General features: G+C 47.8%; 3 protein-coding genes across 3 annotated transcripts; 1 reads left to right on the plus strand and 2 right to left on the minus strand.

The window, feature by feature from the left end:
• Positions 1-269: 269 nt before the first annotated feature.
• Positions 270-14,872, minus strand: LOC143010814 (N-terminal EF-hand calcium-binding protein 1-like). The gene is made up of 12 exons (XM_076163354.1): positions 14,353-14,872; positions 11,054-11,078; positions 6,790-6,898; positions 6,293-6,318; positions 5,988-6,085; positions 3,032-3,290; positions 2,865-2,944; positions 2,365-2,418; positions 2,133-2,245; positions 1,869-1,946; positions 1,601-1,692; positions 270-1,428 (listed from the first exon to the last, which is right to left on the minus strand). Exons 1-12 carry the CDS (start codon positions 14,464-14,466, stop codon positions 1,400-1,402), a joined length of 1,077 nt encoding a protein of 358 aa, XP_076019469.1. The 5' UTR covers positions 14,467-14,872; the 3' UTR covers positions 270-1,399.
• Positions 14,873-14,998: 126 nt separating this feature from the next.
• alas2 (aminolevulinate, delta-, synthase 2) lies at positions 14,999-20,900 on the plus strand. Its single transcript, XM_076163349.1, has 10 exons — positions 14,999-15,141; positions 16,529-16,882; positions 16,992-17,084; positions 17,194-17,416; positions 17,550-17,734; positions 17,897-18,076; positions 18,506-18,670; positions 19,467-19,735; positions 19,871-20,033; positions 20,281-20,900. The coding sequence occupies exons 2-10, from the start codon at positions 16,543-16,545 to the stop codon at positions 20,442-20,444; spliced, it is 1,782 nt and encodes a 593-aa protein (XP_076019464.1). The 5' UTR covers positions 14,999-15,141; positions 16,529-16,542; the 3' UTR covers positions 20,445-20,900.
• Positions 20,901-20,996: 96 nt separating this feature from the next.
• ttc34 (tetratricopeptide repeat domain 34) lies at positions 20,997-26,164 on the minus strand. Its single transcript, XM_076163372.1, has 7 exons — positions 24,474-26,164; positions 24,172-24,394; positions 23,293-23,485; positions 23,034-23,200; positions 22,636-22,909; positions 22,325-22,539; positions 20,997-21,639 (listed from the first exon to the last, which is right to left on the minus strand). The coding sequence occupies exons 1-7, from the start codon at positions 26,162-26,164 to the stop codon at positions 21,094-21,096; spliced, it is 3,309 nt and encodes a 1,102-aa protein (XP_076019487.1). The 3' UTR covers positions 20,997-21,093.
• Positions 26,165-26,533: the final 369 nt, after the last annotated feature.

A 26,533-nucleotide genomic window follows, 5' to 3' on the forward strand; every position in this document is an offset into this window, starting at 1 on the left:
CCAGTTTATTTTCTGACATACCTGAAACACACACACTCACACTCAGACGTCCACGTTCCTGTTTCCATTGATTCCATTCTATTCTAATGTTTTCCACGCTTTAAAAAGACGTGTGTGTGTGTGATGTAAACATGTCATGGAAGTCAATGACTAATCAATAATAACACTCTCAGAGCTCAGACTGGAGAGAGAGCAACACAAAGTATCGCATGTCTCCTTCAAAGTGCTACGACGGGAAGCAATCAATCAACCACCATGGTGTTGTCATCATGTCATGAACTTTATTTCATGCCAGAAAATAGACGAAGCATCCACATAACAACTGTATAATCTTCATAAAAGGAACACTGAACACACAAGTGACCCCATTCATTCATCTCATTACGCTATGATACATTTACCAGAGTTCAACAATGACATCATCCACGAGCCTTCATTACTGTACATATTCTTCATAAACCCTCCATCTTTTTGTTGCTTCATTTTCTGTACACAAAATATAAACTTGTACTTTTCCTGCATGACTCTGGTGTTTAGACGCTGCAAACTCTTCAAATAATGGCTTTTTACTTTGCATTTCACTGCATTACTACGATAATAACAGCACAGCCTCCTGCACGAGTATTTGCTTCATAAATTGATGTCGTCCCTTAATGTTTCCCCGGCTTCTATTAGACAAATCTACAGCAAATGTCCATTCCTCAACACATAGGTCCTTATTTAGCTAAAGTGCAGGAGTGACACAAAGATGTTAGATTACCACAGGACACACACACACACACACATACACAGCCGACACCTGGCAAACGTCGCTACACGACCACAGACAGAAGGAGGTGAACATGTGGGCCGACACATCTGTACGGAACCCACGAGCGTCGGACGACACAGAGAAGACGACGTCACTGTTCTGATCTACTCTGAAGATGAAATGAAGTTTGAATTGGAAATAAACTTGCAAAAGAGAAAAAAGGAACCATGCATATCTTCTTTTTTTTCTTCTTCTTCTTCTTCTTCTTTGATTAAATTGGAAGGAAGGAAGGAAATGTGCCAAAGTGGTGAAATCAAAGGCAGCACAGACGCAGATAAACAAACATATTGCATCGCCTCGGCTGCTTCTCTCCCAGGATGGAGTTGTTTGTTTCTCGGTCCACTGGGTTCTTTTTTTTTGGCCGAGCAGTCGTCTTCTTCTTCTTCTTCTTCTTTTGTTTTTTTTTATAACCGTAGATAATTTAGCAAAACAATCCCTGGGTTGGGGAGGGGGCGGGGTCATGCCATAAGGAAAAATGTGAATATCAAAGAGTGAAATAAGAAGAAATCAACAAAACTCTAAACTCTATAAATCCTCCTCCTCTTCCTCCTCCACCTCCTCTTCCTCTCTTTCTCTCATTGTGTCCCATCAGTTGTTGTTCATGATCCACCAGGATGCTGCAGAGGAGAAACAGGCATCATTCATATTAAAGGCTCATTACAGCTCAAGAATCCACCCCGTCGGGTTCATTGATTTTCTATTCCTGAGCTGAAAACTCTTATTCTTCTTGTTATTCACAGTATTTCTGTGCAGTATGCGGCTTTGGGGGTGTGTGGGGGTCTTTGATACCTGGGAGGAGCATGGTGGAGACCATCTCTGCCTCCTCCAGTGAGTCGATGACGCAGCGCTGGAAGGTCTTGCTGATGGACGACTGCAGGTAGCTGAAGAGGAGAGAAAGAGGATGAGACACACGCCACCAAGGGTTGGCTCTCAGAGGGGGAGGGGAGTGTGTGTGTGTGTGTGTGTGTGTGTGTGTGTGTGTGTGTGTGTGTGCGTGAGAAGGGGGAGGGGGGTTAATGAGGCAAAGTCAGGTGGTTGAGCCGCTGTGAGCCTATACCTCATCCAGGAGAGACGGTCCTGCCAGAACTCGTACATGATGAAGCAAGATCTGTCTGGAAGGTTCTGGACTGACACACTGAGACAGAGAGAGAGAGAGGGAGGGGGAGAGAGAGAGAGAGAGAGAGAGAGAGAGAGAGAGAGAGAGAGAGAGGGGGGCGGGGGGTTACCTCATGTGTTTGCGAAAATTGACAGGAGAGGAGAGGAGAGGAGAGGAGAGGAGAGGAGAGGAGAGGAGAGGAGAGGAGAGGAGAGGAGGACCTACTGCAGATTGTTGAGCTGGCTGCTGGTGGCATCTGTGTAGATCTTAAGCGCTTGCTGAAATGGCTCCACGTCCTTCTCCTTCACTGACATTTGTCTCTGAACCAGCAGAATGTTCTGGAGTGGGAGGAGGGAGTCACACACACACACAGACACACACACTGTGAGTCCAGATCACACTGTGTTCCTGGCACGCTGCGATCAAGGAGCCTATATTTAGCAGCAGCTGAACTCACCGATTTGTACGTCCCTGCCAGAGAGTCTTCTTTGAGCGGCTCCAGATGTGGACTCTGAAAACGGGGACGTGAACATCTGAGTGATCAGATCAAACATGGCTGAGCTCCTCACAGTGAGCGCTCACGCTGTCACATTGGTATTTACTCTGCAGCGTCTCCATGCAGCTCTGAGGAGGCGTCGTGCTTCTTCCTCGCCTGTGACTCAAGCTCACACACACGCTGAGACGCTCGTGCCAGTGTTCTCTTTTACACTCCTGACTCTCACTCACAACTCAAACATTATTGGCTCGCATCAACTACAAATGGCGCCTATGCAACTGAGCCACAGAGACATTTGTGACCGGCTGGTGAAGATACAAAAGAGGCTACTGATCCGCCAAAATCCCACAGATCCATCCTCTGGGGATCATGAAGTTCTGACCAAAGTTCTTGCACCAATCAATCCAAACATGGAGTCACAGCAGCTCCATGCTCACACAAACAACTGAATCTCCACTCACCTCACACTCCAGTTTGTCCATGAGCTCCTCCAGTTGATCGATCTGGGAGCCCCAGTGGTTGTCGGGCTCAACGCTGACCCCTGAGCCAGAACAGAAGAAGACAGTGTCCATGTCAGAATGTGAGCCGATGACCTCGCCGATGACCTCGCGGCGTCCCTGACACAGACCTGTGGTGAGCATGCCGGAGTACGGGTCGGTGGGGGAGAGACACATGTTCTTCTGGATGCGTCGGCTGGTTCGCTTGGCCGCCCGCTGGATGGGCAGCTCCTCGGGCGCCTTGGTCACCCTCTTCCCCCCACAGCCCTGGTCGTTCACCGCCTCAGTGGCGCAGTCCAGAGACGACTGGAGGGACTGCAGCTGGGTGGTGGTCTCACGCAGCAGGAAGCGAGTCACGAACTGGCCCAGCACCGACGAGCCCTGGTACTCCTGAGAGGCAGAGCAGGTGAGTTATGATCAAACAAAAGGATCAATGGAATAATGGATGAATACTTTCCGCCATTTATCATGTAAAGATTTGGAGCACTTGCAGGTTCCAGTTTCCCAAAATGGAAACAAAAGAAGCTCATTAGCGAAGACAATTTCTTGACATTTCTTTCACAATAAAAATGAACTAATTAATCAGAATACTTGTGTAATGTATAACACTAATTAACCTTAAGCTCAGTCTGAATTAAAGCAGAAATGTTTTCAATTCTTATGATGGATTTGTTGGCCTGTTCAGGTGCATTGTGGGTCTTCATATCAATCATATGTGAATAGTGAAATGTCTCAAAATGTCCAGGCAGCAGTTTGTCTTTGCTTCATTTTGTTGACTTCAGCATTTCCAGCGTGAATAATTGGAGTCTATGAGATGTCCTCCTACCCATAATGCCTTGTGTTTCTGCCTTTTGTCCGGATTACGTCGCCTCACTGCCACAAACCCTTGATGTCAGACATGTTGTTGCAGCTGTAGGACTGAATGAGTTCAGGTGTGTATGTGTGTGTGTGTGTGTGTGTGTGTGTGTGTGTGTGTGTGTGTGTGTGTGTGTGTGTGTGTGTGTGTGTGCAGTATCTGTCTTTAGAATTGAACACCAGGCCAAATGAGTCCAGTGAGCCTTTCTGACTGATGCTTTTCTTACTTTTTTCTTTCGAATAACCCCCCTACACACACACACACACACACACACACACACACACACACACACACCCTGAAGTGCTGCGAAATAGAGTTCAGACATATTGACAGCAGGACATATTGGACGGCTGTTGTTGAGAAACGGCACTCGGGCTTCTGCAGAAACCCTGAATCCTCCGCAGCTCATGAGTCACAGACCTTGTTTCTCTTTTTTCTTTTTCTTTTTCTCCTCCTTTTCCTTGGCGCAGAACAACAGAGCAGACTTGTGGCTGCACCGCGGCTACACAGGAGACATATTCCAAGTCTGTTTGTTCCTGAATGCGTAATTTCTGCTCGAGCGTTAAAGCGATGAAGCAGAAGTTTCAGCCTTATGTTTGCTCAGAGCCAAACTGGAACCGGCGGCGAGCGCTGCTGTAGGACGGAGGATGGAGTTCTGCCTCGGCGTGGAGAAAGCTGTCCGCTCGCCAGGCCAAAGACAGCCCCTCGGCTCTCTAATAGCAGCATGAAAAATGCATGAGACGCAGGAAGGCAGGCAAGGCGATACGGAGAACAGGGAGAAGGAGGAGAAAGATGGAGGAGACGATGCCTGGGAAGATGGATGCACACAGGGCGGAGATAAAACAGGGGTAGAGAAAACTGTGTGCCCTGAGTGGATAAATAGATTAAAAAGAGACAGAATGAAGAAGAGGAAGACGAAGAAGAAGAGGAAGGATTAAGAGGAGGTGATGAATGAAGTGGGTTTGGGGTGCAGTTTGAGGACAGCCGGGGGAGTTTGTCAGAGCTTGTCACTGTCACACACACGCACACACACACACACACACACACCGTCTGCAATGCAGCATCAAGTCACGGCACATGATGGGAAACCAATTCACCCTGAGATTGCATCTGCATCCAATTGTCCATCCGTCCATTCAGAGCCCCTCGGCCTGGACTGTTTCCTGTCCGGGTGAATGTCGGAGGGGTCGCCGGGATCAATGAGGAGCGGGCTGTGTTATTGATGAGGCGACTGGAGGTTCTTTGATGTCGATTTGCGAACAACCTGATTAAAGGCTTTGCTCTGGGCGTCCTGTCTGATGGCGCGTCAGGTGCAGCACCATCAGGCTAAGCTCAAACTGGCATCTTTCATAACCCAGAGCTCATTATCTGGAGACGCTACAGTCATATTATGACAAGATGCAAATGTATCTTTACACGTTTGATGATTTTGACCTAAATAACATGAATCACCGTTTCATTTTGAAGGGTTTGATGCAGAAAAACAGTGTAACAGTCAAATGCTGAGTCCTGTGTGATCATTTGTAAAAAAAATACAAAGAGCCTGCAAACCACCAGTGAGCCTCCACATGAAGTGCCTTGTTATCTGGCGTGAAAATACAGAGTTTGAAAGTGCTTAAGATACAAAGAGAGGCTGGGAGGAGCAGCATGCAGACACAAGGTCAGGCTGTGTGAGAAAGTAAGGAGGGAGCTTGTTAGGTTCGTTGGTCTGCAGATAAGAGAGCAGTAGAGGTGAGAGAGGTGAAGCTGTAAAGGTGTAGAATTAAACTGAAACGATGTTGTAATCTGAAATGTTCGAGTCCTGCTTTGGTTCAACAACACAGCTATATTTGTTACTCTATGTAACACTATGAAATGTTCCAGATGCTGTTTGAGTGGATTATAGCCTGCAGACGCCAAAATACACATTCATTTTGGCTGATTGAAAAGTTCTGAGCCTTCCACCTTCACAAACCTCTGGCATCAGTAGCTATAGAGATGCTGGCATGGAGCGATGTCATCGACTGAGCCAAAATGGACTGCTTCATTCTGCTGCTGCTCTCACCTTAATATGTGAGTTACTTGGAATTTGTGAGTTCTTAAAGTTTCAACTTAAATGAAAGCTGATGTGCGAAGAGTCCTTAGCCAATATTGCAGCCGTCACTAGCTTCCTCATGCACCAGGCTCAGAACTTATCAGTCGACCATTGTACATCTTTACACGCCAAATTCAGTGAAGCCGTTCCCACCCACCTCTTTAGTTTTATCCATGGCCTTCAGGATGGCGACGTTCAGCTTCTCCAGAGCCGACAGGACGCTGACGTATTCTCCCAGATGTGGACTGAAATATTCTGATGGAGAAGAAGAAGAAAAAAGGTTTAATTGGCCTCCGAACAGCGTATTGATCAGAAAATCTCTCACCTGGATTCAATCAATTGCCATAATAATGAGAATGATTATTAGGATGGATGTAACTGGGGTTATTCTGTAATCATCTGTTTATTAGCTGTTTGTTCAGAGGAAGCAGGATATTGGACTTGGATAAGAGCACAAATTACCTGAGAGCTTGTCAATGTCCAGGTTGCTGAGAGGAGGAAGAGGACAGACGTGTTAGTCAAAGGACGAGGAAGAGAGAAACATTATGTCATCACGTCGTCTTTACACTTAAAGGTCATTTCTCAGTTACTCCAGTGTTTCAATCATGCAGCTCCACAATTTTCATCATCAAATCGTGCAAAAGAATCAATGAATCAAACAATAAATGAACACTTCTCTTTCTATTTGCCACCAAATGTAATCTATCACTGTCTGGGTGAATAGCAGCAGTAATAGCAGCAGAGGCAGCATATGTTTATATATTTCTTAATCTTGTGAGGACTTATGAGTGCAAACAAACAGCTGCTCGCTCTCTCTCTGCTTAGAATCTGGGGTTTGTCCTCTTTAATTAGAGTTCTGTATGGAATATGTACTCGTCCCCTCTGGAGTGGAGGTAAGGATGGAGGAGAGCAGGAGGTTGGCGCAGATGGTGGCGCGGCGGGCGTGCGTGCGAGCTTACTCTGTCTGCCGCCTGTCGATGGAGCGATAGAGCTCCTGCATCTGCTGCTCTGTGAGGATTCCGTCGGTGAAGTAGGACTGGAACTCCTCCAGCGAGAGCTTGCCGTCATCTGCAGGGGACGGGATGAGAAATGAGATGTGAACGCTGGAACGCTTCTGTGAGGCTCTGTCGCTTTGGGAGAGTGCAGCCATCATTCAGCACAGTGGAGCTGCAGTGATTCATTGAAAGAAACATCACCTGAACGCACCACGAGCTGATTTAAAACCTAAAAACTGACCTATGACCTCTTTATTTTCTCCCTAGACTCCTTTGGTCTATCTGCATCCATATAGGCCACGCCCATTTTCAACTCACAACATTTCCCAGAATTTTGGGGAGGTGGCACTCCTGGTCTCCTTAGTAACCTCTTTCCTCATTGAGAGTCATAATTGGAGGAATGCTCGGCCTTGGCAGAGGTATGCAATCTCTTAAATGAGTTAAGAATCCTATATATGGAATTTTAACATGGAGCAGTGTGCAGTTTTACCTCAGGCTGAGTGCAGCGTATACTCTGTGTTTGTGCTCCTGCGTTGTCCTGGGAGACCTGGGAGCTGCTGCTAGTTTGAGCCGTCAGAGCTCAGGCTGGTTTCAGACCGTAATGAGATCTCACTGCCATCTCTGCTCTGCAATCGCTGAAGCCTTCGGAGCTGAGCCGCTCTTCGCCAGGCTCAGGCTCAGCTCCCTGAGAGGCCAGAGCCAAAAGTAAATCACATCATCTGTGGGTTTGTTGGGAGCATCTTGACTTGTTGCCAGCTCGCACACAAGACGCGTCTGGATTTGATGCGTTTCCAGTAAAGGATTATAATGAAGTTGAGCAATTTTCCAGGAGGGATCTGCATGAGATTATGGTAAACTAGATGTAAAGCACGGGCAGTTTGTTTGATAAGGGCTGTGTTCTCCTGGCCTAATTAAGCCCCAGCTGGACAGAAAGCCTGACAGAATCACCGGTCCCTCCTCGCTCTCCCTCCTTTCCTTTCCTCTCCACACCATGTAGGAGTAAACACAATCTGCTGCACCTCTGACTCACGTCTCCTCCATCCTCGCCGCCTTGCTTTGCTTTCACACCCAATTACGAGTTTTCGCTGGAGCTCTGATGGCACATTATGCAAATGTTACGAAAATGGTGCAGTGGTGGGATGGAGGAATTTATACACTTACAGTACGAGCTGCTTTCTCTCCAAAGTAGAGAGAGTAAAGCTTTAGAGATTCTCTGAGACGGAGGAGAACAAAATGGAAATTGGACTCAAACAAGCCAGAAATAATGATACAAGCTGTTGCTCTCTGACGTCTATCTCAAGACCCTCTTCCTCCTCCTCCTCCTTCTTCTCTCTGTTGGAGTTTGAGCCTTCATCCACTGTGTCCCTCATCTCGGCAACACACACACACACTCCGCATCTCCGCCAGCTGGTTCAGCCCACATAATCGAACAAAGAGCTGAAAACAACCTTCCTCACCTGCTCTCAAAACTTAAGATCAAACCGGTTCTTGGTCACCGTCTGACTGCCTGTTGTCCTCATTCTGCCACCATGTGTCACAATCATAGCACTGTACTGTGACCCTGTGTGTTGGGAAAAGGATCTAATGTATTATTATTAAAACTCAGCTAAGCTCAGCTCCTCTGTCAGTCAAAACGTTTTGTTCTGTGTGTGAAGAAAAGCGCTGAGTTCATCAGTCGACACTGAGCTCTCTGCCGGTGTAACTTCATCAGCATATGCAACGTTTGCACCCATTGATCCCGACGCTTTGCCACAGACTTATCTGGATACAACACCTCAGCTGATACACTCAGAGCTCAGACGGGACTGATGACAAATCATTACATGGGGGACGGACACCAGGCGGCTCGATGGCTTCAGTCGCCCCGGCCTGCTCTAACGACACGACGGCTCTAACTGCAGCCTAAACAAAATCCTCCCTAAATCAGCAGGAGGGGGAAATCCAAAGAGATGTCAGTAATAATTCATGTAGCTCAACAACGCGGTGCAGCTTCAGGAATGAGAGGTGAGAATAGAGTGTGAGGGGGCGGGGCTGCAGTGTATGTGCGACATTTATCAACGTATAAAACAAAAAAATGCACTTTTTCCTGAATGTGCTCTTTGTTAATGAGATGCAGCTGCAGCTCGGTTGCGTCATCGCTGCGTCCCGTGAGCCTCCTGCCTGTACGGCTCAGCACACAGCCATAAATTAAAGGCAAGGCGGCGTGCTTGAAACGATCCACGAGGCACACTGGGAGATATTAAACACTTCATTCAACACTCGGCTCAGATCAGAACAAGCACAACTTCCCTGAGGCGTCACGCTTAACCAAATTCTTTACTCCTCCACACGGGAGACAAACACACTCCAAATGTTGATTTATCCGTGGATTCGCTCACGTGTAACTGTTGTTTGTGATGATATCATTAATTACTCCCAGTCAGTTTGATCCCATTAGGCCTCAACCACGCAGAAACATCTCCTGAAGTGTGACTGATCGGAGCGTGAGGCCCGGCGGGGAGAAGCTCGTTCGATCTGCTGCATGTTGTTGCATCCCTGCACTTGTTTCGCTTCTACAGAGCAACAGAGCGATTTGGGATGAAGCCCAGACCCTCATTGTGAGGTAAATCCAATCACGGCAGCCCACTCAATGCCGACTGGAAGAAGAAGATGTTTTTCCCCCAGAGTACAGGAGAGGCACGCAGGGCTTTGCTGCAAAGTGAAGATAACTGCCGAAAACACGCAATAGACTTGACTATTATGTGCGACAAAGAGGGAGGAATAAAAGAATTCTAAATGTGGGGGCGGAAAGAAATAATAACACACTTACACTTGTGGGCCTGCAATATTTACTGAATCGATTTGGAGAAACACTGGAATTTTCTTTAATGTTGAGTTTATCTGAAATTTGCCGTCATTTTTGTGTTATTTGTCGCACAGAAGACATCAGTGTCAAAGAAATAACTGTGTATCGCATATTGTGCTGGAGTGTATCCTAACATGGACGATCAGAAGGGGCAATTCATCCCTAAGTGTCCAAGTATTGATCCAGATCTGGCAACGCGTCCTCTTCTCATGACCTTCAGTGAGACTTTTCACTCTGCTGGCTCTCTTTCCCCTGCAAGAGGCTGCATGGCCCTGAGCGAACACAGGCTGAGGAAGGTAGATGCCAACTCGCTCACTCTCCGGACCTCCGACCAACCTGACAGGGAGCTGCTGCTGCTGCATCCTGGAGACGTTCTCCAGGGTTCCATCAGGACCTGCTGGCAGCTTCCACAGCAGCATGACTGGAGCTCCTACTTTCAATTTCATTTTATGTTCAGGTATTCTAGAGGGTGTCAAGGAGTTCAGGAACTGGACAGGCAGTGCATCATTGTGATTGTCTTCAGGAAGTGTGTCAGCTGAAAGTGTGTGTTCTCCAGGGAAGATAGCCAAGTAGTTGATGTCTCTAATATCCTTGTTCAGAGTCGAGCCGGTGCCTTTGAGAAGCTTCTCTCTGTCAACACATCCATCCTGGACCTGAACTTGGCAAGTTTCGAGGCGATTGTAGGAATTGTATTGCTTGTTAAAAGTCAACACACACACAAACACACGCACGCACACACACACACACACACATACACACACGCACACACACACATACACACATATTGGAGGTATGAGCCTTGTTTAGAGACGGGCTGTGATCGACCTCAGAAGACCTTTTGCTCGCTACTTAGGTAACCTGATCTCCATCCTCCTGAGGAACCTGTCCAGCATTCCAAGCTGCTCTGCTCTGCGTGCATAAGTGTTGCATCTTGCCTCACATTACACGTCGAAGCGATGAGACGCGTGAATGAGAAACGAGCAGCCAAAGCGTCGTAGCTGGTTTGTCAGCGGTGTTTCTCACAGCTGAACGTTTCCCCCTCAGGAGGCCTCGCAGGTTTTGCCTTTGAAGAACAAAGGCGACCTGAGTGATCCACAAATTAATCAAACATAACACTGACACGTGTGAAGGCGGGGGGGGGAAACATCACATCCTCCTCTCCATCACTATAGCAACGCAGCCAAGCTTGACCGTGTTGATTTATGTCGTCTTGATCTCAAAAACGAGGACAAGAATGAGTAACGAGTCATTTTTCCCCATCAGCAGTCGACTGGAGTGTCCTGGAACCTCTCATGTCTGTGTAGCAAACCGCCCTCAAAGTGATTTTAATTGGCTTTTTAATTACTTGCACAACTCAGTTAAGTGAAAAATTCGCCTACTCACCGTTCTTGTCTGCCCGGCGGAAAATCTGAAACAGGAGAAAAGCCTCACGTTAAGATGAATCACACATGAATCACATGTAATGTAACGTGTGGAGATGTGTGTGAGAGACGGGGAAACATCAAATTCAGCTCATGTGGAGAGATTCACACTGATGGGAGAAGCGGTGATGCACGACAACACCAATCTGAAGCGATCAGTCTGTGTGCAGGAACGTTTTTTTGGGTCACGTTCCTGTTTTCTTTGAAGAAGACGCATCGTTTCCCCCGTTTCAATAAGAGAAGAGACGTGAGGGGAAATGAAGCGCTGACATTTGGGCTGATAGCTTCTGTCTCTTCCAGTCATTCAGACCATCGTGCCACAGTAGGAGACATATTTTAGGATCATTCTGTTTCTGGTATAAACATGATAATAAGACCGTCCCCATCTTCATCATCGTGTCACACCAAAGCATGAAGACAGGCAGAGTCGTGTGTGAGGCGTTGGTGAAGTCAGTGTTGTGCCCGATTCGGTCGGCTGCTATTTTTCCTGTGTTACAGCGGCTGGTTGATTAACTGCATCGCACCCACAGCTGTCACCTTTGGAGCTCGATGAAGGATGAAAGGATGAAGATGAAGGCCTCCACCTGCTTCACCTGCAACGACCGTTCAGGCCACACAGCCACAACTGGAGGGGCACTCGTGAAAGCAGAGACCTTCATTGCTATTTCTGTCTTTTGTCATATCAAATTTACCTGATCATTAATAATAAACAATTCCTGGATCTGCCCTAGGATCCGGATGTCCGCTTCCCAAAAATGTAATAATAAAAATTCTACAAATAAGGGACAATATTTCCCTTTTAATTGGTGACATCAAATTTTATCTTTCAGGACTTTTTGAGTGATTCTGCAAACAAACAAGCAGCTGAGGGTGAAACTACGAGCTGGGTCTGATCCAAACGAGGGTAAAGCAGCACTGCAACACTTTCCCTGGTCCAGGCTCAGTCCACCATGATTCTGGATGCATTAAACTGTGGCCCAGCATGAAGCCCAGAGGCTGCTGTGTGGCTTTAAAGTTACAATCTGCCCCCCGACTCTCCCTGCACACAGAAGAAGTGCTGGCATCAGCATCCTGCCTGAAGACGCCGCACAGGAAGCCAACGGGGAGCTGCTCCATAAAATCTGACAAACAAAATGAGAGCAATAAACAGCGACCCTGGAGGCAGCCGAGTGCTCGGCCCCCCGGGGGGGCGGGGGGAGAGGATTTACTGGCCTCTATTCTCCTTGGTGCCGTTAAGTGGGAGCTGCTGTCATCACGCAGCGCTGATGAGGAAGCAGTGTTTAAGCTACAGCACGTATGAGCTGCTTCACTTGTACATTCCACCTCAGCCTCTGGCGTCACACACACACACACACACACACACACACACACAGAGCGAGTCCCGGGCCTGATAGAGCTGCAGCAGGGAGGGAAGCGTGACTGATGCAGCAGGCACGACGCCACAGAGACGAGAGAACACTGAGGCGCCTTTGAAACGGGCACAAAGTGGCATTTTTACTCACTGAGCTGACAGATTTACTTGAACCACGAGTCTATTAAAGCAAACAGCCAGACTGTCGGCTTGTTTAATTGAATGGAATTAGAGAGAAGGGGGAGAAAAATGCTTTTAACAAAGAGCGAGGAAGCTGAAATGACTCCTGAGGTTTAATTCTCTATCTGCACGGGGAGAATTAGTGAAATACTCTTCCTCCAGTAAAAGCACTAATGGCTGAATGGAAAATATCCTCCAAGTCAGACAAATCAATGAGAACCAGGAGTAAAATGTACGCCACAATAGCAACACTATCTCATTGTAAAGACGGCAGTGTGAACAACCTTGACTATCATTCACTCCTATAGAGGTTTCCTTACTGGTTACTGAGCAGGTTGTGCTGTGTGTTACTGTGATGTACATCTGAACAACGTTACATAAAGCCTCAGCCTCCTCTCACGGGAGCTTCTTAGATGTGCAGTATTTCACTTCAATATTCAATAGACTGGATGTATTTCATCACACGAGGCCATATCTTGATACATCATTCATATGTATGCAGGTATCCATGGATGGATGTATGTATCTATGGATGGATGGATGGATGGATGGATGTGTATGCACCTATATATACTGTATGTATCTTATTCATATGGCAATTCACAGCTTTCCATTCACTTTGTCCTCCCCAGCTTTGTTGTCTTTTCTTGGCAGTGCATTTTCCTCTGCAAATGAATGAAGTCTAATCTTATTTTATCTTATCTAAAAGCTAATAGCGCTTGTGTTTCTGCTTTGATGCTCCTCTGCAAATTCAATAGATTATCTGCCCTCTTGTAAACGTTTTAATCTGAAAAACAAGGATGCATTGCAGTAAAAAGTACGTTTCCCATCTTGCTTAGTGTCTCTAAAGGAGGAATCTATCAGAGTAACAGGCTGGAAGGAGCATCAGTCTGGAGGAGAAGCTGTTAGGATGCAAGCAAACCACATTTAAACCACATATGCACTTGCTGCAGTGTAAGGTTTCCTTTACCAGGCCCATAATCTGATGGAGAATTCCATTTACAGTGAGCAGTCAGGAAGTCTGAGGCCTGAGGATGATGGAGAGACGCTGCTGTGGTGGATCTGCTCATTAAAACAGCCACAAAGGAGCCATTAAAAGTGAAATAGAGATGCAAATATGAGAGGGCGGGCGATTTATTTAAGCATAGAATACCACGTGTGCATTGACTTCTTTAGATAGAAAGAGGTTTACACGCAAATACTGTATATATCTGAATATATACATATAATGCACAAAGACTAAGTGTGTGGTTAAGTACTTCAGGCAGCAGAATACAATGGTTTCATTGTGTTTATGCTGAATGAAGGACATGAGAACAATGAACACTATGTCATGTTATATATAGAGACTGTGTGTGTGATTCATCAGTATCATGTGGATAAATGGAAATACAGCCCAGTGACCGTAAACACGGTGATGTGCGGCTTATTAAAGGGATATACCGCCTATAAACGCGTGTGTGAGCCCGGTGCTCGCTGGTGTCCGCGGTGATATTCACGCACTAACGAACACACACTCTCACCTCTGTTACATAATGAGGCTGCTTTGCGGACGGGGGGGCGTGAACTCAACGCGAACCATTCATAAAGAACGGACGAATCGATAGCAGGACCGTGAACGTTACACGACCCCCCACAGGATGAGGTGAACGCGTCTAAATATAGCCTCAATCCTGCGGGGAGACCAACGCAAAGCTGGACCGACATGCAGAGGTGTGATCCGTACTCACGTCCTGGAACAGAGCGGCGCCCTGGTGGAGCTGCTCTGCCTCCTGCTGCCTCCTCAGGTGTTCGTGCTTGGCAGACTGGAGACACATGGTGATCATCTCGGTGCAGGCCAGCATGGTTGCTTGCGAGATGGAAACTGTCCCTTACGTCCTCTTGTCTCTCCGGGCTGGATCCTGGTTCTGCTCCTGGTCCTGGTCCGCGTCCGTGTGGTCCTGTGGTCCAGACTGGATGATGGAGCCACTCAGCAGCAGCAGCATCAGCATCAGCAGCAAACTCCGCCTTCAGCAGCCAGCAGCTCTTTGTGAAGAGCCAGAGGAGGGCGCCACCTACTGGACAGTCAGCTGCACGGTGAGTGAGGTTAGAGGGGAAACAAGCGAAAACAATTCAGTGTGTGTGTGTGTGTGTGTGTGTGTGTGTGTGTGTGTGTGTGTGTGTGTTTGTGTGTTTGTGTGTGTGTGTGTGTGTGTGTGTGTGTGTGTGTGTGTGTGTGTGTGTGTGTGTGTGTGTGTGTGTGTGTGTGCTTGTGTTTTGTCCACTAGGGCAAAAGAGTGAGTTTGTGAGTGTGAGTGTGTTTTCCCACAAACTGGGTTTCTCACCACAGGGGATGATGTCACTGAGCATCAGTCAGCATCTTTGCACCTCCCACTCCACTGAGGCCCCCATGTCACCCCTGAGGGTGGGCCTGGGCTCCATTGCATAATACTCCTCTGAATCTGCCCAATATCTGCTGACACGACCTGACCTCCAGTCTGTTTGCTGTTTTGAAGTTCGTCCTCAGTGCAGGACAACAGGTAAGAGTCTTATACTTATTCTCATTCTCATTCTTATTCTTATTCTTATTCTTATTCTTATTCTTATTCTTATTCTCATTCTCATTCTCATTCTCATTCTTATTCTTATTCTTATTCCTTTTCTTATTCCTTTTCTTGGCATTGTTGTTGTTGTTGTTTTTGTTGTTGTATGATAAATAGTATTATGTATTAACAGCAGTAGTACTAACAAGGAAACATCAGCAACTCTTCTATTACTATTAAAATGATTGATTGAATGATGATTTATATTAATTACTATATGATTTTATATACTTTCTCTAAAATATATGTTGTGAATATATATATATATGTGCATGTTTTTACTGCATATATAGATGTATAGCTATATGTCTGTATCCCTACATTACTTTCATAATTGTCATACTTATTAGATCTTATATGGTATACTTGTGTTTATACTTATATATGCTATGAAACTGAGTGTATAACATTTTTCTATATGAATAAATTCCAACCTATAGCTGATTTTTCTTTAACAACACAAATGAAAACACTACCAAAGTGAACTAAATGTTTGACCTAGTAATGGCATCGTGAACTTAAAGATAAGATGGAAGCCACAAGCCACAAATACCAAGAAGTGTCTTATCTCTTAACCACAGTCAGGGTGAAAATGATGCATCAGGGCCTTCTGAATGTAAAGTAAACACACACTCTATATCACTGCCCATAAAATCAACATAGAAAATCAACATTACATTCTTCCTTTTGAGTTCATTTGACGAGCGGTGTAACGCCAGCGTACAATCCTAACCATCATTCAACATTTATCTAACTGCTACAGTGGGAAACTTTTAATGCTTTAGAGGAGAGAAGTGATGTTAGTAATGAGCTGAGGTAAATGCAGCCCCGTTGTGTTTTATAGAGGATTATTTGATAGCCGCTGCAGTAATCAGCCTCAGCCAATGACGTGTGTCGGGCCGGCTGCAGAGTGAAGATAAGCCGCAGCAGACCTGCCGCTCCCTGAGGCCCTCGCTCCCCTGCTCATACATTAATAGCCCCTCCCCAACATCTCTCACCTAGAGCGCTATCACTGGAAACAAATTATTCAGCGTCCACGGCTCTCACATCCTGGTCGGCTCAGTGTTGAACTTTGGTTGCCCGACTTCACATGTTAGGAACAAGCTTATATGTTCTTGATGGTGTTTTATGGCTTTATTTTTGGAACTTGCATCATTAGAACGAAAGGAAGTAACCCTTGTGATGTCATAAAGGTCATATCCCCTGACTTTGCAGCCTCTACAGCCACAAATCCCCTTTAACACCAAAGTGGGCACATACATCATGCAGAACTCTCTTGTCTTTTAGCTTTAAACAAAGTGATCTCCCCTTCTCATTCATTCAGACAGCTGGGTTACCATGGCTGCCTTCATCCACCACTGCCCGTTTCTGAAGTCTGCCCCTAAACCAGCTTTGAGAAGAACAGGGTCTGCCTTGATGTGTCTGGCAAACCGATGCCCCATCATCGTGCGGCAGATCAGTGTGAGCGGCCCAACCTCCATGCAGATCAAGCTGGATGTCGCCGAAACCCAACTGAAGGACGTCCAGCCTGTTGTGGTGCAGAGGAGGCGTTTTGCTCAAGCAGCTGCACAGGTGGCTGCGTCCGTATCCAAGACCTGTCCGTTTGTCATCTCCCAGATCGGGGTGGTCCGAGCCAGCCCGGAGGTACAGGAGGATGTGGAAGCAGGGCCCAAATTAGGTATCAAACACGCTTATCATAAGGCGATTAAAAGACAAACATCAAAGTCATAAATCCAGCAAAGTCATGCAGTGTGTCTCATTCTTGGGCCTTCTCTCTGCTTTCACAGGGATGAAGTCTATGTTGAAGGGATTAAAGGCATCAATATTCCCAACAGCACCTGAAGGCGACACCATCACCCACCTCCTCAAAGACAACATGAGTAAGCTGGATTAGAAACTATTACCTGTTTGCTTTACCTGCAAACTATCAAACAAAGTCTTTAGTCAAAGTAACTGAACTAAACCATCTCCACATCTCCATGTTTGAAGTCGGGCTCAGCTACGACTACGACGGCTTCTTCAGCCAGAAGATCACCGAGAAGAAGAGGGACCACACCTACCGCATTTTCAAGACGGTGAACAGGAGCGCTGAGGTCTTCCCCTTTGCCGAGGATTACTCTTTGTCCGGGCGCGAGGGCTCCCAGGTGTCTGTGTGGTGCAGCAACGACTACCTGGGCATGAGTCGGCACCCACAGGTCCTCGGTGCCATCAGGTGAGACAGCAAGAACTAAACCCAGATCTCCATCCAGCCTGAAACTGGAAACTAGAAGCAGTTAAACATGATTTTGGCAACATATGGGGCATAAATTCATGTATTTGATCTTTTTCCTACTGGATGTGGTCAGAGATGCTGTGGAGCGGCACGGGGCAGGAGCCGGAGGAACCAGGAACATCTCAGGCACCAGTAACTTCCATGTGAACCTGGAGAAGGAGCTGGCTGGGCTTCACCAGAAAGACGCCGCTCTGGTCTTCTCCTCTTGCTTTGTGGCAAATGATTCCACGCTGTTCACTCTAGCTAAGATGCTGCCAGGTAAATACCGACCTTGACCCCTAAGTTTAAGGTCACAGACCAAGAATCAGCTGACATGGTTCAGTGTGTTTGTCTGTTAGATCTCGGTAGCTTGAGTGTTGACACAGTTTAAGGGGAAGTCATCTCCAGTGGTTTTGTGATGTGTTTACTGTGGCGTAACAGGCTGCGAGATCTATTCTGATGCGGGGAACCATGCATCAATGATTCAGGGCATCAGCAACAGCAAAGCCAAGCGCTTCATCTTTCGCCACAATGACAGCCGACACCTGGAGGAGATGCTGAAGCGCTCAGACCCTAAGATGCCCAAAATTGTGGCGTTTGAGACGGTGCACTCAATGGATGGTGAGTACAAAGAAACCCTGAGCTTTATTCAGCGTGACCATGCAGGATTTGTAGATAGAAAGAAGAGCCAGTTTAAATCAGTAGCCAATGTGTTGAGGGAAACATTTTGCCTTTTTGTTCACATAATGTTTATATACCACTGCATAATTTATTACAATCGATAAATGTTCCAGAAATAGAGATAAGAAGGAAGCTTGAGGTGGATATGAGAGCCGCAAATCCCCAAGGACTTATAGAGAGGATGCAACTGAAATGCAACCATCTGCAAAATGAATAAATGTAACAACTGTTTTTGCCATCCTGTGTTTAGATTCAGGAGCATTTAAATGACGATCTCTCCACGTTTACGTCATTTCTCTCTGCTGTCCACCTGCTGCACACATCTCATCTCATCACATCTTCTTCATTGTTCTTCCCCGCGGCTTGCAGGTGGCATCTGTCCTCTGGAGGAGTTGTGCGATGTGGCTCACCGATACGGAGCTCTGACCTTTGTGGATGAAGTCCACGCCGTGGGCCTGTACGGAGCGCACGGAGCAGGAGTGGGGGAGAGGGACAACATCATGCACAAGCTGGACATCGTCTCTGGGACCTTAGGTGAGGGGAAGACGCTCCAGCAATCATCCTGACTGGTTTCATGTCTGTTTCTGTCATGATGATGAAATCCTCAGAAAGGCCTCTGTTACATCAGCCGCCCACAGCAGGGCAGGAATGAATACATGCAGACGTCAAACTGTCGTAGATTAATTGGGCGTCTTCTTGGCATAAGTCCCATTAGCCCTAACTGACACTGTCATGTTGCAAAATGAGCAGATATAAGACAGCAGGCGTGATGCTGCCCTGATGATGGCTAAATGAGGGCATTATCAGCTGTGCAGCGCTTTCACTCCCACTCTGCTCACTGTGATAAAAACCACCACCAAGCAGCACAGCCTGCATGTGGTCCAATGTCCACAATGTCCACTGAGAGACTCACTCACTTCTTTCACACTCGATCCATTATTTGATCACAACACTCAAGTATGGGAGGGTTTTGTGGAATCAACATTTTTGTAGAATTGTATATTATTTTCCTATATTGCTATAATATTTCTTTCCTGAAAATGTTTATTTTTTTTCCCATTATAAAAAGAATCTTTATTCAATATATATTAAGAATGTAAATGTTTGTTGTTTTTAAAATTTTCATGCTAAAGATTTTCTACAATAATATGAGCAATCAATATTTTTCAATGATCAATTTTTTTAAACCTTAATGAGAAAAGGCAATCTGAAATTTCTAAGACTCAAAGGTTTTGTAGTTGTGGCTCATACATCAGCGTTGCCATATGATCAATAAACCCTTGCCCTCATCTTCACCTCTCACGCCCTCTGACCTCTGGTATTCCTGCAGGTAAGGCTTTCGGCTGTGTGGGAGGCTACATTGCCAGCAGCGCCGCCCTGGTGGACACGGTGCGCTCCTTCGCGGCAGGCTTCATCTTCACCACGGCTCTGCCCCCCATGGTCCTGGCTGGAGCCCTGGAGTCCGTCAGGGTCCTGATGAGCCACGAGGGCCAGGGGCTCCGCAGAGCCCACCAGAGGAACGTCAAACACATGAGGCAGCTGCTCATGGACAAGGGCCTGCCTGTGGTCAACTGCCCCAGCCACATCATCCCTATATGGGTATGAAGCAGTGTGAAGTAACACTGATACTAATACTGCATTATGGGATTAAAACCTCCTGAAATCGTCACACACACAAATAAAAGAATCATGCTGTCATAATACTATAGGCCTCACATCACTTTCATTTTGTAGGTGGGGAACGCTGAGCTCAACACCAAAGTGAGTGACATCCTGCTGGAGAGACACAACATCTACGTCCAGGCCATCAACTACCCCACGGTGGCTCGGGGCGGGGAGCTGCTGCGTCTGGCCCCCTCTCCTCATCACGACCCGGCCATGATGGAGTACTTTGTGGGTGAGTGGGCGTCTTCTCCGCAGAAACACGGCCAAACTGTTGTTCTTGTACACATCCAATCCATTTAGGTGTGGACATTGAGGAGGAGTATGAATGAACCATGTTTGCTTAGTCAGCATTTACTGTACGTCTCCTGGCATGGACCGGCCTCTATACAATATACTGCAATGCGGTAAAAATGACCATATATCAGTGGTAAATTGACTGTGTGTGTGTGTTTGTGTGTGTGTGTGTGTTTCATTTACAGATAAGCTGGTGGAGGTGTGGCGGGAGGCGGGGCTGAAGCTGAACAACCCAATGGCGGCTTCCTGCACCTTCTGTGACCGCCCACTGCACTTTGACCTCATGAGTGACTGGGAGAAATCCTACTTCCGTAACATGGAACCACAATACATCACAGTGAACGCGTAAAACCAGCGTACTTGATCTTTTCCAAACAAATAACACATAATATAGATTGAATGTAATGCTATATTTGAATGTAGTTGTGAAATTGTAATCCTGGTGCTCTGAGAAGAAAACAGCTGTAGATACAAAGATATTATTTCCTGACAATCAAGTGGTCTAAATTCTAATATTTATTGATGTTTTCTTGTATCTATGCTTACTGGAGTGACATGTTAGTGCTGTGTGATGAATGAAGTGTGCCTCTCCCACTCCAAACACAACAAAACCTGCACACTGGGCACTTTCTAAAATATGTGGAGTATTCTGGATTAAACTACGCTGTTTAATTTCATGTTTTCTAAATGAATTGTCTCCATTCCCATCATGACTTCTTCAGGCTTTGAATGCACTGCTGATGAATGAGCAATAATACAATTATAATAATACATTTAATAAAATTGAATCCCTCTATTCTTGATACTTTTTGTTGTCAGTATTTTGTTGTGTTTTGATTACACTGATGAATACAAACAATAGTGTTAATCGCAAAAACTTCATTAGAATCTGGAAGACATAATATAAACCTGCATAATGAGAGCTGCCTCCTCTTCAAAGAACATATGAAACTCTTCCTCTTTACATGACATCTGAGGCATGCTGAGCTCTCCTGATGTCAGTTGACGTTGCACGGGCTGGCCTCTTCTCGTTTGACCTTTGCCCTGAGTCTGCGGAGCTCTGTGTTCTCACAATCCACCACTAAGCCGCACTCGATCAGTGTCCAGGCTTTACTGAGTTGCTGCTCCCCGTAGTGCTGCAGCGCTCCCCGCAGGAAGCAGTCAGCCAGGCGCAGCCTCCCCAGACCGGCCTCCATACACTGGAGGGCGTGGTCTCTGTGGAGCCTCAAGGCCTGGGTGAAGTCCTCCAGAGCTGCTCCCTCCCTGGAACAGAGCACCAGGCTGCGGCCTCGGCGACACAAATCCTCAGCCCAGACCTGAGGGTCATCGGGGCCGCTGGAGTCCGAACCCCCGTGCTTCTGGATAACTCTGTCCAGATCTGCCGCGGCCCTCTGGTGCAGGCCCAGCTGAGCGAGGCAGGCGGCCCTCTGACGGAGGTACTGGAGTTTGTGCGTGCCCGCCGCTTTTACTGCCACAGTCAGAAGGCACAGAGCCTGATCCCAGTGGCCCCCCGAGGACACGGCACTGGCCTCCTGCGCTGCTGCCTGAGGCAAGATGGATGCAAAGCAATTAACACCCAATTAATTAAAACACATTAGTGATGTGGTGAGTTATCGTTTGTGTTGTCTTCTATAACCCTGAATCATACAGTGTGCTTGTGTTTCCTGATGCTGTTGGCTCATTTAAGAGGAGAGAACAGCTGCAGTTTGTCAGTCTGCAGTGATGTAAGACACAAATAACAGGTATTGATGGGGTGTCGATTTGTTGTTATTTCTAATATGTTTTACTGAAATTATTATTGTAGCTGACACAATAACAGAGGACAAATGGGAAGAGAGCAGAAAAGATATGAGAAAATTACAAGAGAAGAGCTATGAAAGATTCCATTAGAGGATCTGGAGCCTCACAGAGGAGCGCAGCTGAAAGATGACTCAGCACATATAAGATAACAAGATTCATTTACACTCAAATGATCGGAATTTAATCACAAATTCCTCATGGAAACTGTGTCTCTTTGATTTCTTGGTGAGGTTATCTCCAATGAGTTGATATTATGTAATCAGTCAGTGTCAGAGAGCCAATAAACATGAATACAAGACTCAGTATTATAAACTACAGGTTCTGTTGTGAAAGGTTGGAATAAATAGTGTGAATAGAGTGAAATCAAATATAATTCTCCCTCCGCTCTTTCCTAATCCTGACCCTTGACCCCAGGGTCCCCGGGCTCACCTGTGCCGTGCGCTTTCTCAGATTGAAAGGCATCAGGGTGAGCAGGAAGTCCAGGCTGGGTGGATCCTTCTCGGCCACTTTGCTGAGTCTGCGAGCCGCGCCGTGGTGCTTCTGCTGCCAGGCCTCCACCAGCCCCACACGGGCCTGAGCCGCCGCATCTCTGGGCTCCTGACCAAACACCTGGCACAGATGGGCCCCCGCTGCCTTCACGTCACCTGGAGCACACGGACCAGAACGGCAGGGGGAAGGATCAATGAAGGATTTCCGGTTCATTCAGCGAAATCAAACCAGCAACATTTGGCAACCTTCACCTTTGGCGAGGAGTGTGTCAACGTAGAGGAGGTGCCATCTGGGCTCTCTGCAGTCCGTCCTCATCAGAGCTGAGGCGATCGTAGAAGCGTCTCTGAGCCGCTCTTGGTGACAAGGGACAGAATTACCGCCCAGCGCCTCGGACAGACTGGAGCGGCAGTGCTGATGCAGCCAATCACACACCAGTTTCCGTGCCTTGTCCTTGAGTGACAGGATGTCTTTGGTGACTTTGTCTGTGTCGATGTGGAGAGCTGCCAGGATGTCGTGAGTGCATTCCTGTGAGGAGGTGAAACACACATCAACCTGAATGCTACAGGTTTGAGTGGAGGGTGTGTGCGGTTGAATTTGTGGCGTAAATACTTCTGCTCCACATCTCCACCTGTTTGGAGTTTCAAAGTACCTTTTGCTGGTTCAGTGTGAGATAGGTGAAGCCTCTCCCGCACAGAGCCTGGACGTGGTTCGGCTGCTCCTTCAGAATGGCGCTGAAATCATAGATGGCTGTTTTTCGTTGTCCTAGCGAGGCGTAGCAGCCGGCTCGCTCCAACAAGGAGTCTGCTGCCTCCCCACCTGAGAGAGAAGACCAACACACTCTTATCCTAAAACTGATCCTTTAAACTGATCAGGTCCATAAGAATCAGTATCAGTTAGGACGTAATCACCTGAGGCCATGATGGCGATGGAGAGGTACGCCACCGCCTCTCTGACGCTGCTCTCCTCTCTCGCGGCGTCCAGGATGCGCTTTGCCGCCGAGTGGCAGTGTCCACGCAGCAGCGAGCGGTCCCGCTGATGAGCCACCGCCAGCAGGGGGCGCAAGCAGCTGGTGTCGCCACACTGGATCAGCTTCTTCAGCAACTGAGACAGAGGAGAGTGGACAGATTTACAGTGTAGATATACAAGAGCTGTCCTGTTACTGTATTGTTTATATGATAGTTGATATAAGTGTTTATATTTCTTCTCATATAGTATTAACACAAAGATTAAAGCTTTTATAGCTCAAAGTAGCTCCACTATAGTAAAGGACCTGAGCTGTTAATCACAGTGTTGTTGTATTTGTGTGGATTTGTTTCTCCTCCCTTATAAACTCTTATTTATTTGCTCGCTTCATGCACATAAAGAGATCTGCTTAGAAAATGGAGTGTAAATGTTCCCTGTGGCTGTTTGGTTGTTGGATGCAGGCCGTCTGAATCAGTGTCTGGGGGGCCGTAATGGTGCCGACCTTCTTCACAGCCAACCTCGTTATCATGTCTGAGCTTCCCTGTCTGCTTTAATCAAGCTCAGGTTATACAAGCCGACACACTGCACCATGTTAAACAAGGCAAACACCTCTGAGTGGATGAATACTTGTTCTAAATGGCGTTACCATGGAAATGACTGACTCTCTGGATCCACTTCCACACATCTGACCAGCTGCCAACCTTCACGAGATCCTAAAACATGAACTTGTCAAGTCTTCACATAGATTAATAACCAAACCCCCTCTGGATCTTCCTTGAAAGCCTCCAGTTTGGGGCCTGTTACCCTCTCTATGCGGCCCCTACCTGGTTGGCGTCGTACAGGAAGCCCCTGTGCAGCTGCAGCAGGGCCAGGCGAGCCAGGATGGGGGCCCTGGGAGTGTTGGGTCCCACGGCGAGCAGCAGCCGGTACGCCTCCTCCACCCTGCCGAGCTGATACAAGGCGTCGGCTGCAAGGATTTGCGGCCCGTCGGCGCTGGGCTGGAGCTCCATCAGCAGCAGGGCCAGAGATTGGACACCAGAAGGAGTCCTAGGGCAAATAGAGGGGTCAGTAATCTATAAACTGAGTTGAACTGTAACCACTTAATCACCTTTTGCGTCCATCATACCCGACTCGCTCTCTCTTGGCCTGGGCCTGCCGCTGATTCCCCTGCTGGAGCTGCTGGGGGTCCTCACTGGGACCGGAGCTGGACCCGTCCTGTCCCGTCCCCTCCAGCATGACTCGTCCCTGCTCCAGTAAAACCGTAGACAGCAGCCCTCTGTAGTTCCACGGCACCAGGCAGCGGACGGTGAGCGCCGTGTCCTGAGGGTGCAGCCTGCTGGCCGTCATGTAGTCCAGAGCGGTCAGGTAGTGTGAGTAGCTCACCATGCGCAGGAGGCCCCTGCCACAGAGGGCCCTCACACAGGAGGAAGGATGGGGGGCGCTGTGTTCTATCACGGCTTGAAAGTCTTGTAACGCCCCCTTGTGGTCGTCAGAGAGAAGGCGTGCATATCCTCTGAGTACCTGCACGGTGTTCTGGTAGCTCTGCTGTCCTGGTGCAGCAGCTAGCTGGCTGCAGATGGAGAGAGCCTCTCTGTGTTCCCCTCGGAGGAGCAGACAGTCAGCCAGCCGAACCCGCAGCTCTCTGCCGCCTCCATCAGGCTCCAGATGGCACAGAGTTCGGAACTGAGTGATCACTGGATCCATGAGTTCCACTCCTTCAGTGGAGCGAAGGTCTGAACGCATCAGGACCTTCTCTCTGTAGCCGCACAGCCCCCGCTCTGCCTGCTGACGGAGATGGCTGCGGGCAGACACGCCTGTGTCGTGATCCGTGAGGAGCTTCTGGAAATAAATTCGGGCCGTGGCGGGGTGAATCTCAAAAGCCTCCCCCAGATCCCTGCACGCCTCTGCAGCTCGTCCACCCACTGAGAAGTAAGCAGCTGCTCTGCTGGTTAAGAGCCTGGCTGTGGTCTCAGGCGTCTCCTGGCCTGACGCCTCTGTGCTGCTGTCTGTCTGCTGCTGCAGGAGGCCAGAGTACGCCTCTGCACTGTCCACAAACCTGCCTGTCACAAACAAATGTGACGCTTGAAGTTCCTGCACGTCCCGATCAGCTGGTGAGACAGCCAACAAGAAGTCAAGCATTCTAGAAGAAGCCTCAGCGTCGACCTCATTCCCCTTCATCTCTGCACTCTCACCCTCTGACATTAGAGACGGGTGCATGTGCAGGATCTGCTCTGTAAAGGCTCTCACAATTTTGGGAAGGTGCTGAGCTTGTCTGCTCTTGACCAGTGAGACAGTTTGACATTTGTTGTTCTGGTAAGCTTTGAGGTAAAGCTTCGGTCCCTTGTTGCTGTGCGGATGAGAGAACAAACACGCCAGAGCGCGCGTGAGCTCCAACATCACACGAGCAGAACCCTCCAGATGAGGGGTTCGCCTCGCCTCCAGCAGAGCCGAGCAGCGAGCAAAGATCTCCTCGCAGCCATGGCCGCCGCTCTGAAGAAGGGACTCCATTTTAAAGATGGTGGCAGACATGTTATTGGGGCAGAGCGTGGAGAGAAACACAGCAGCCAGACCTTTATTCAGGCCTTCAGCAGCCTGCTTCTCCCCGTGACCGCCCAGCCACGTCTCCAATGTGGAGATCACCCCGGCCAGGCTGCTCCTCTCCAGGCCTCGCATGTGGGACACAGTGGAGGCGGCGTGGGTCCTGAAGGCGGACATGTAGAGGGACGTGGCCCTCTCCAGGTCTCCGGCTTCGAGGAGCTTATCTCCGTTCTCGCACAGCTTGGAAACAGCAGCTCCGGGTGGAACGATGGCGGTCATGGTCAGGCTGCAGAGCTCCTCCTCCTCCTCCTCTCTTAGCTGGTGGTCAAAGAAACAGGAAACTACATCAGAAGAAAAGTTTGTTTTTCTTGAACAATGTCTGAATGATAAGTTCTGAGCCCAGAAAGATCTGAGTGTTGCTGTTATTGAGTTTTTTTTTTTGTAGCCTAATCTCCCTTTAACTCCACACACTTTCCCCGTAATGCCACAGGGATTTCAACACGTCATCATCTGAGGCATGAGGTGAACTTCTGAGGGGCCAAATCAGGTGAGAACACTCGCTGCTGGACTCCTTCAAAGCCAGAATCATGGATTAGTAGCCACAGCGACGGCTGAGGTGTGAGCAGGATCATTGTTTGAAAGCTGCAA

The sequence above is a fragment of the Genypterus blacodes genome, unplaced genomic scaffold (assembly GCF_046128005.1).
Source record: "Genypterus blacodes isolate CSIRO-AG114 ecotype Tasmania unplaced genomic scaffold, CSIRO-AGI_Gbla_v1 ptg000131l_1, whole genome shotgun sequence".
Taxonomy (NCBI): domain Eukaryota; kingdom Metazoa; phylum Chordata; class Actinopteri; order Ophidiiformes; family Ophidiidae; genus Genypterus; species Genypterus blacodes.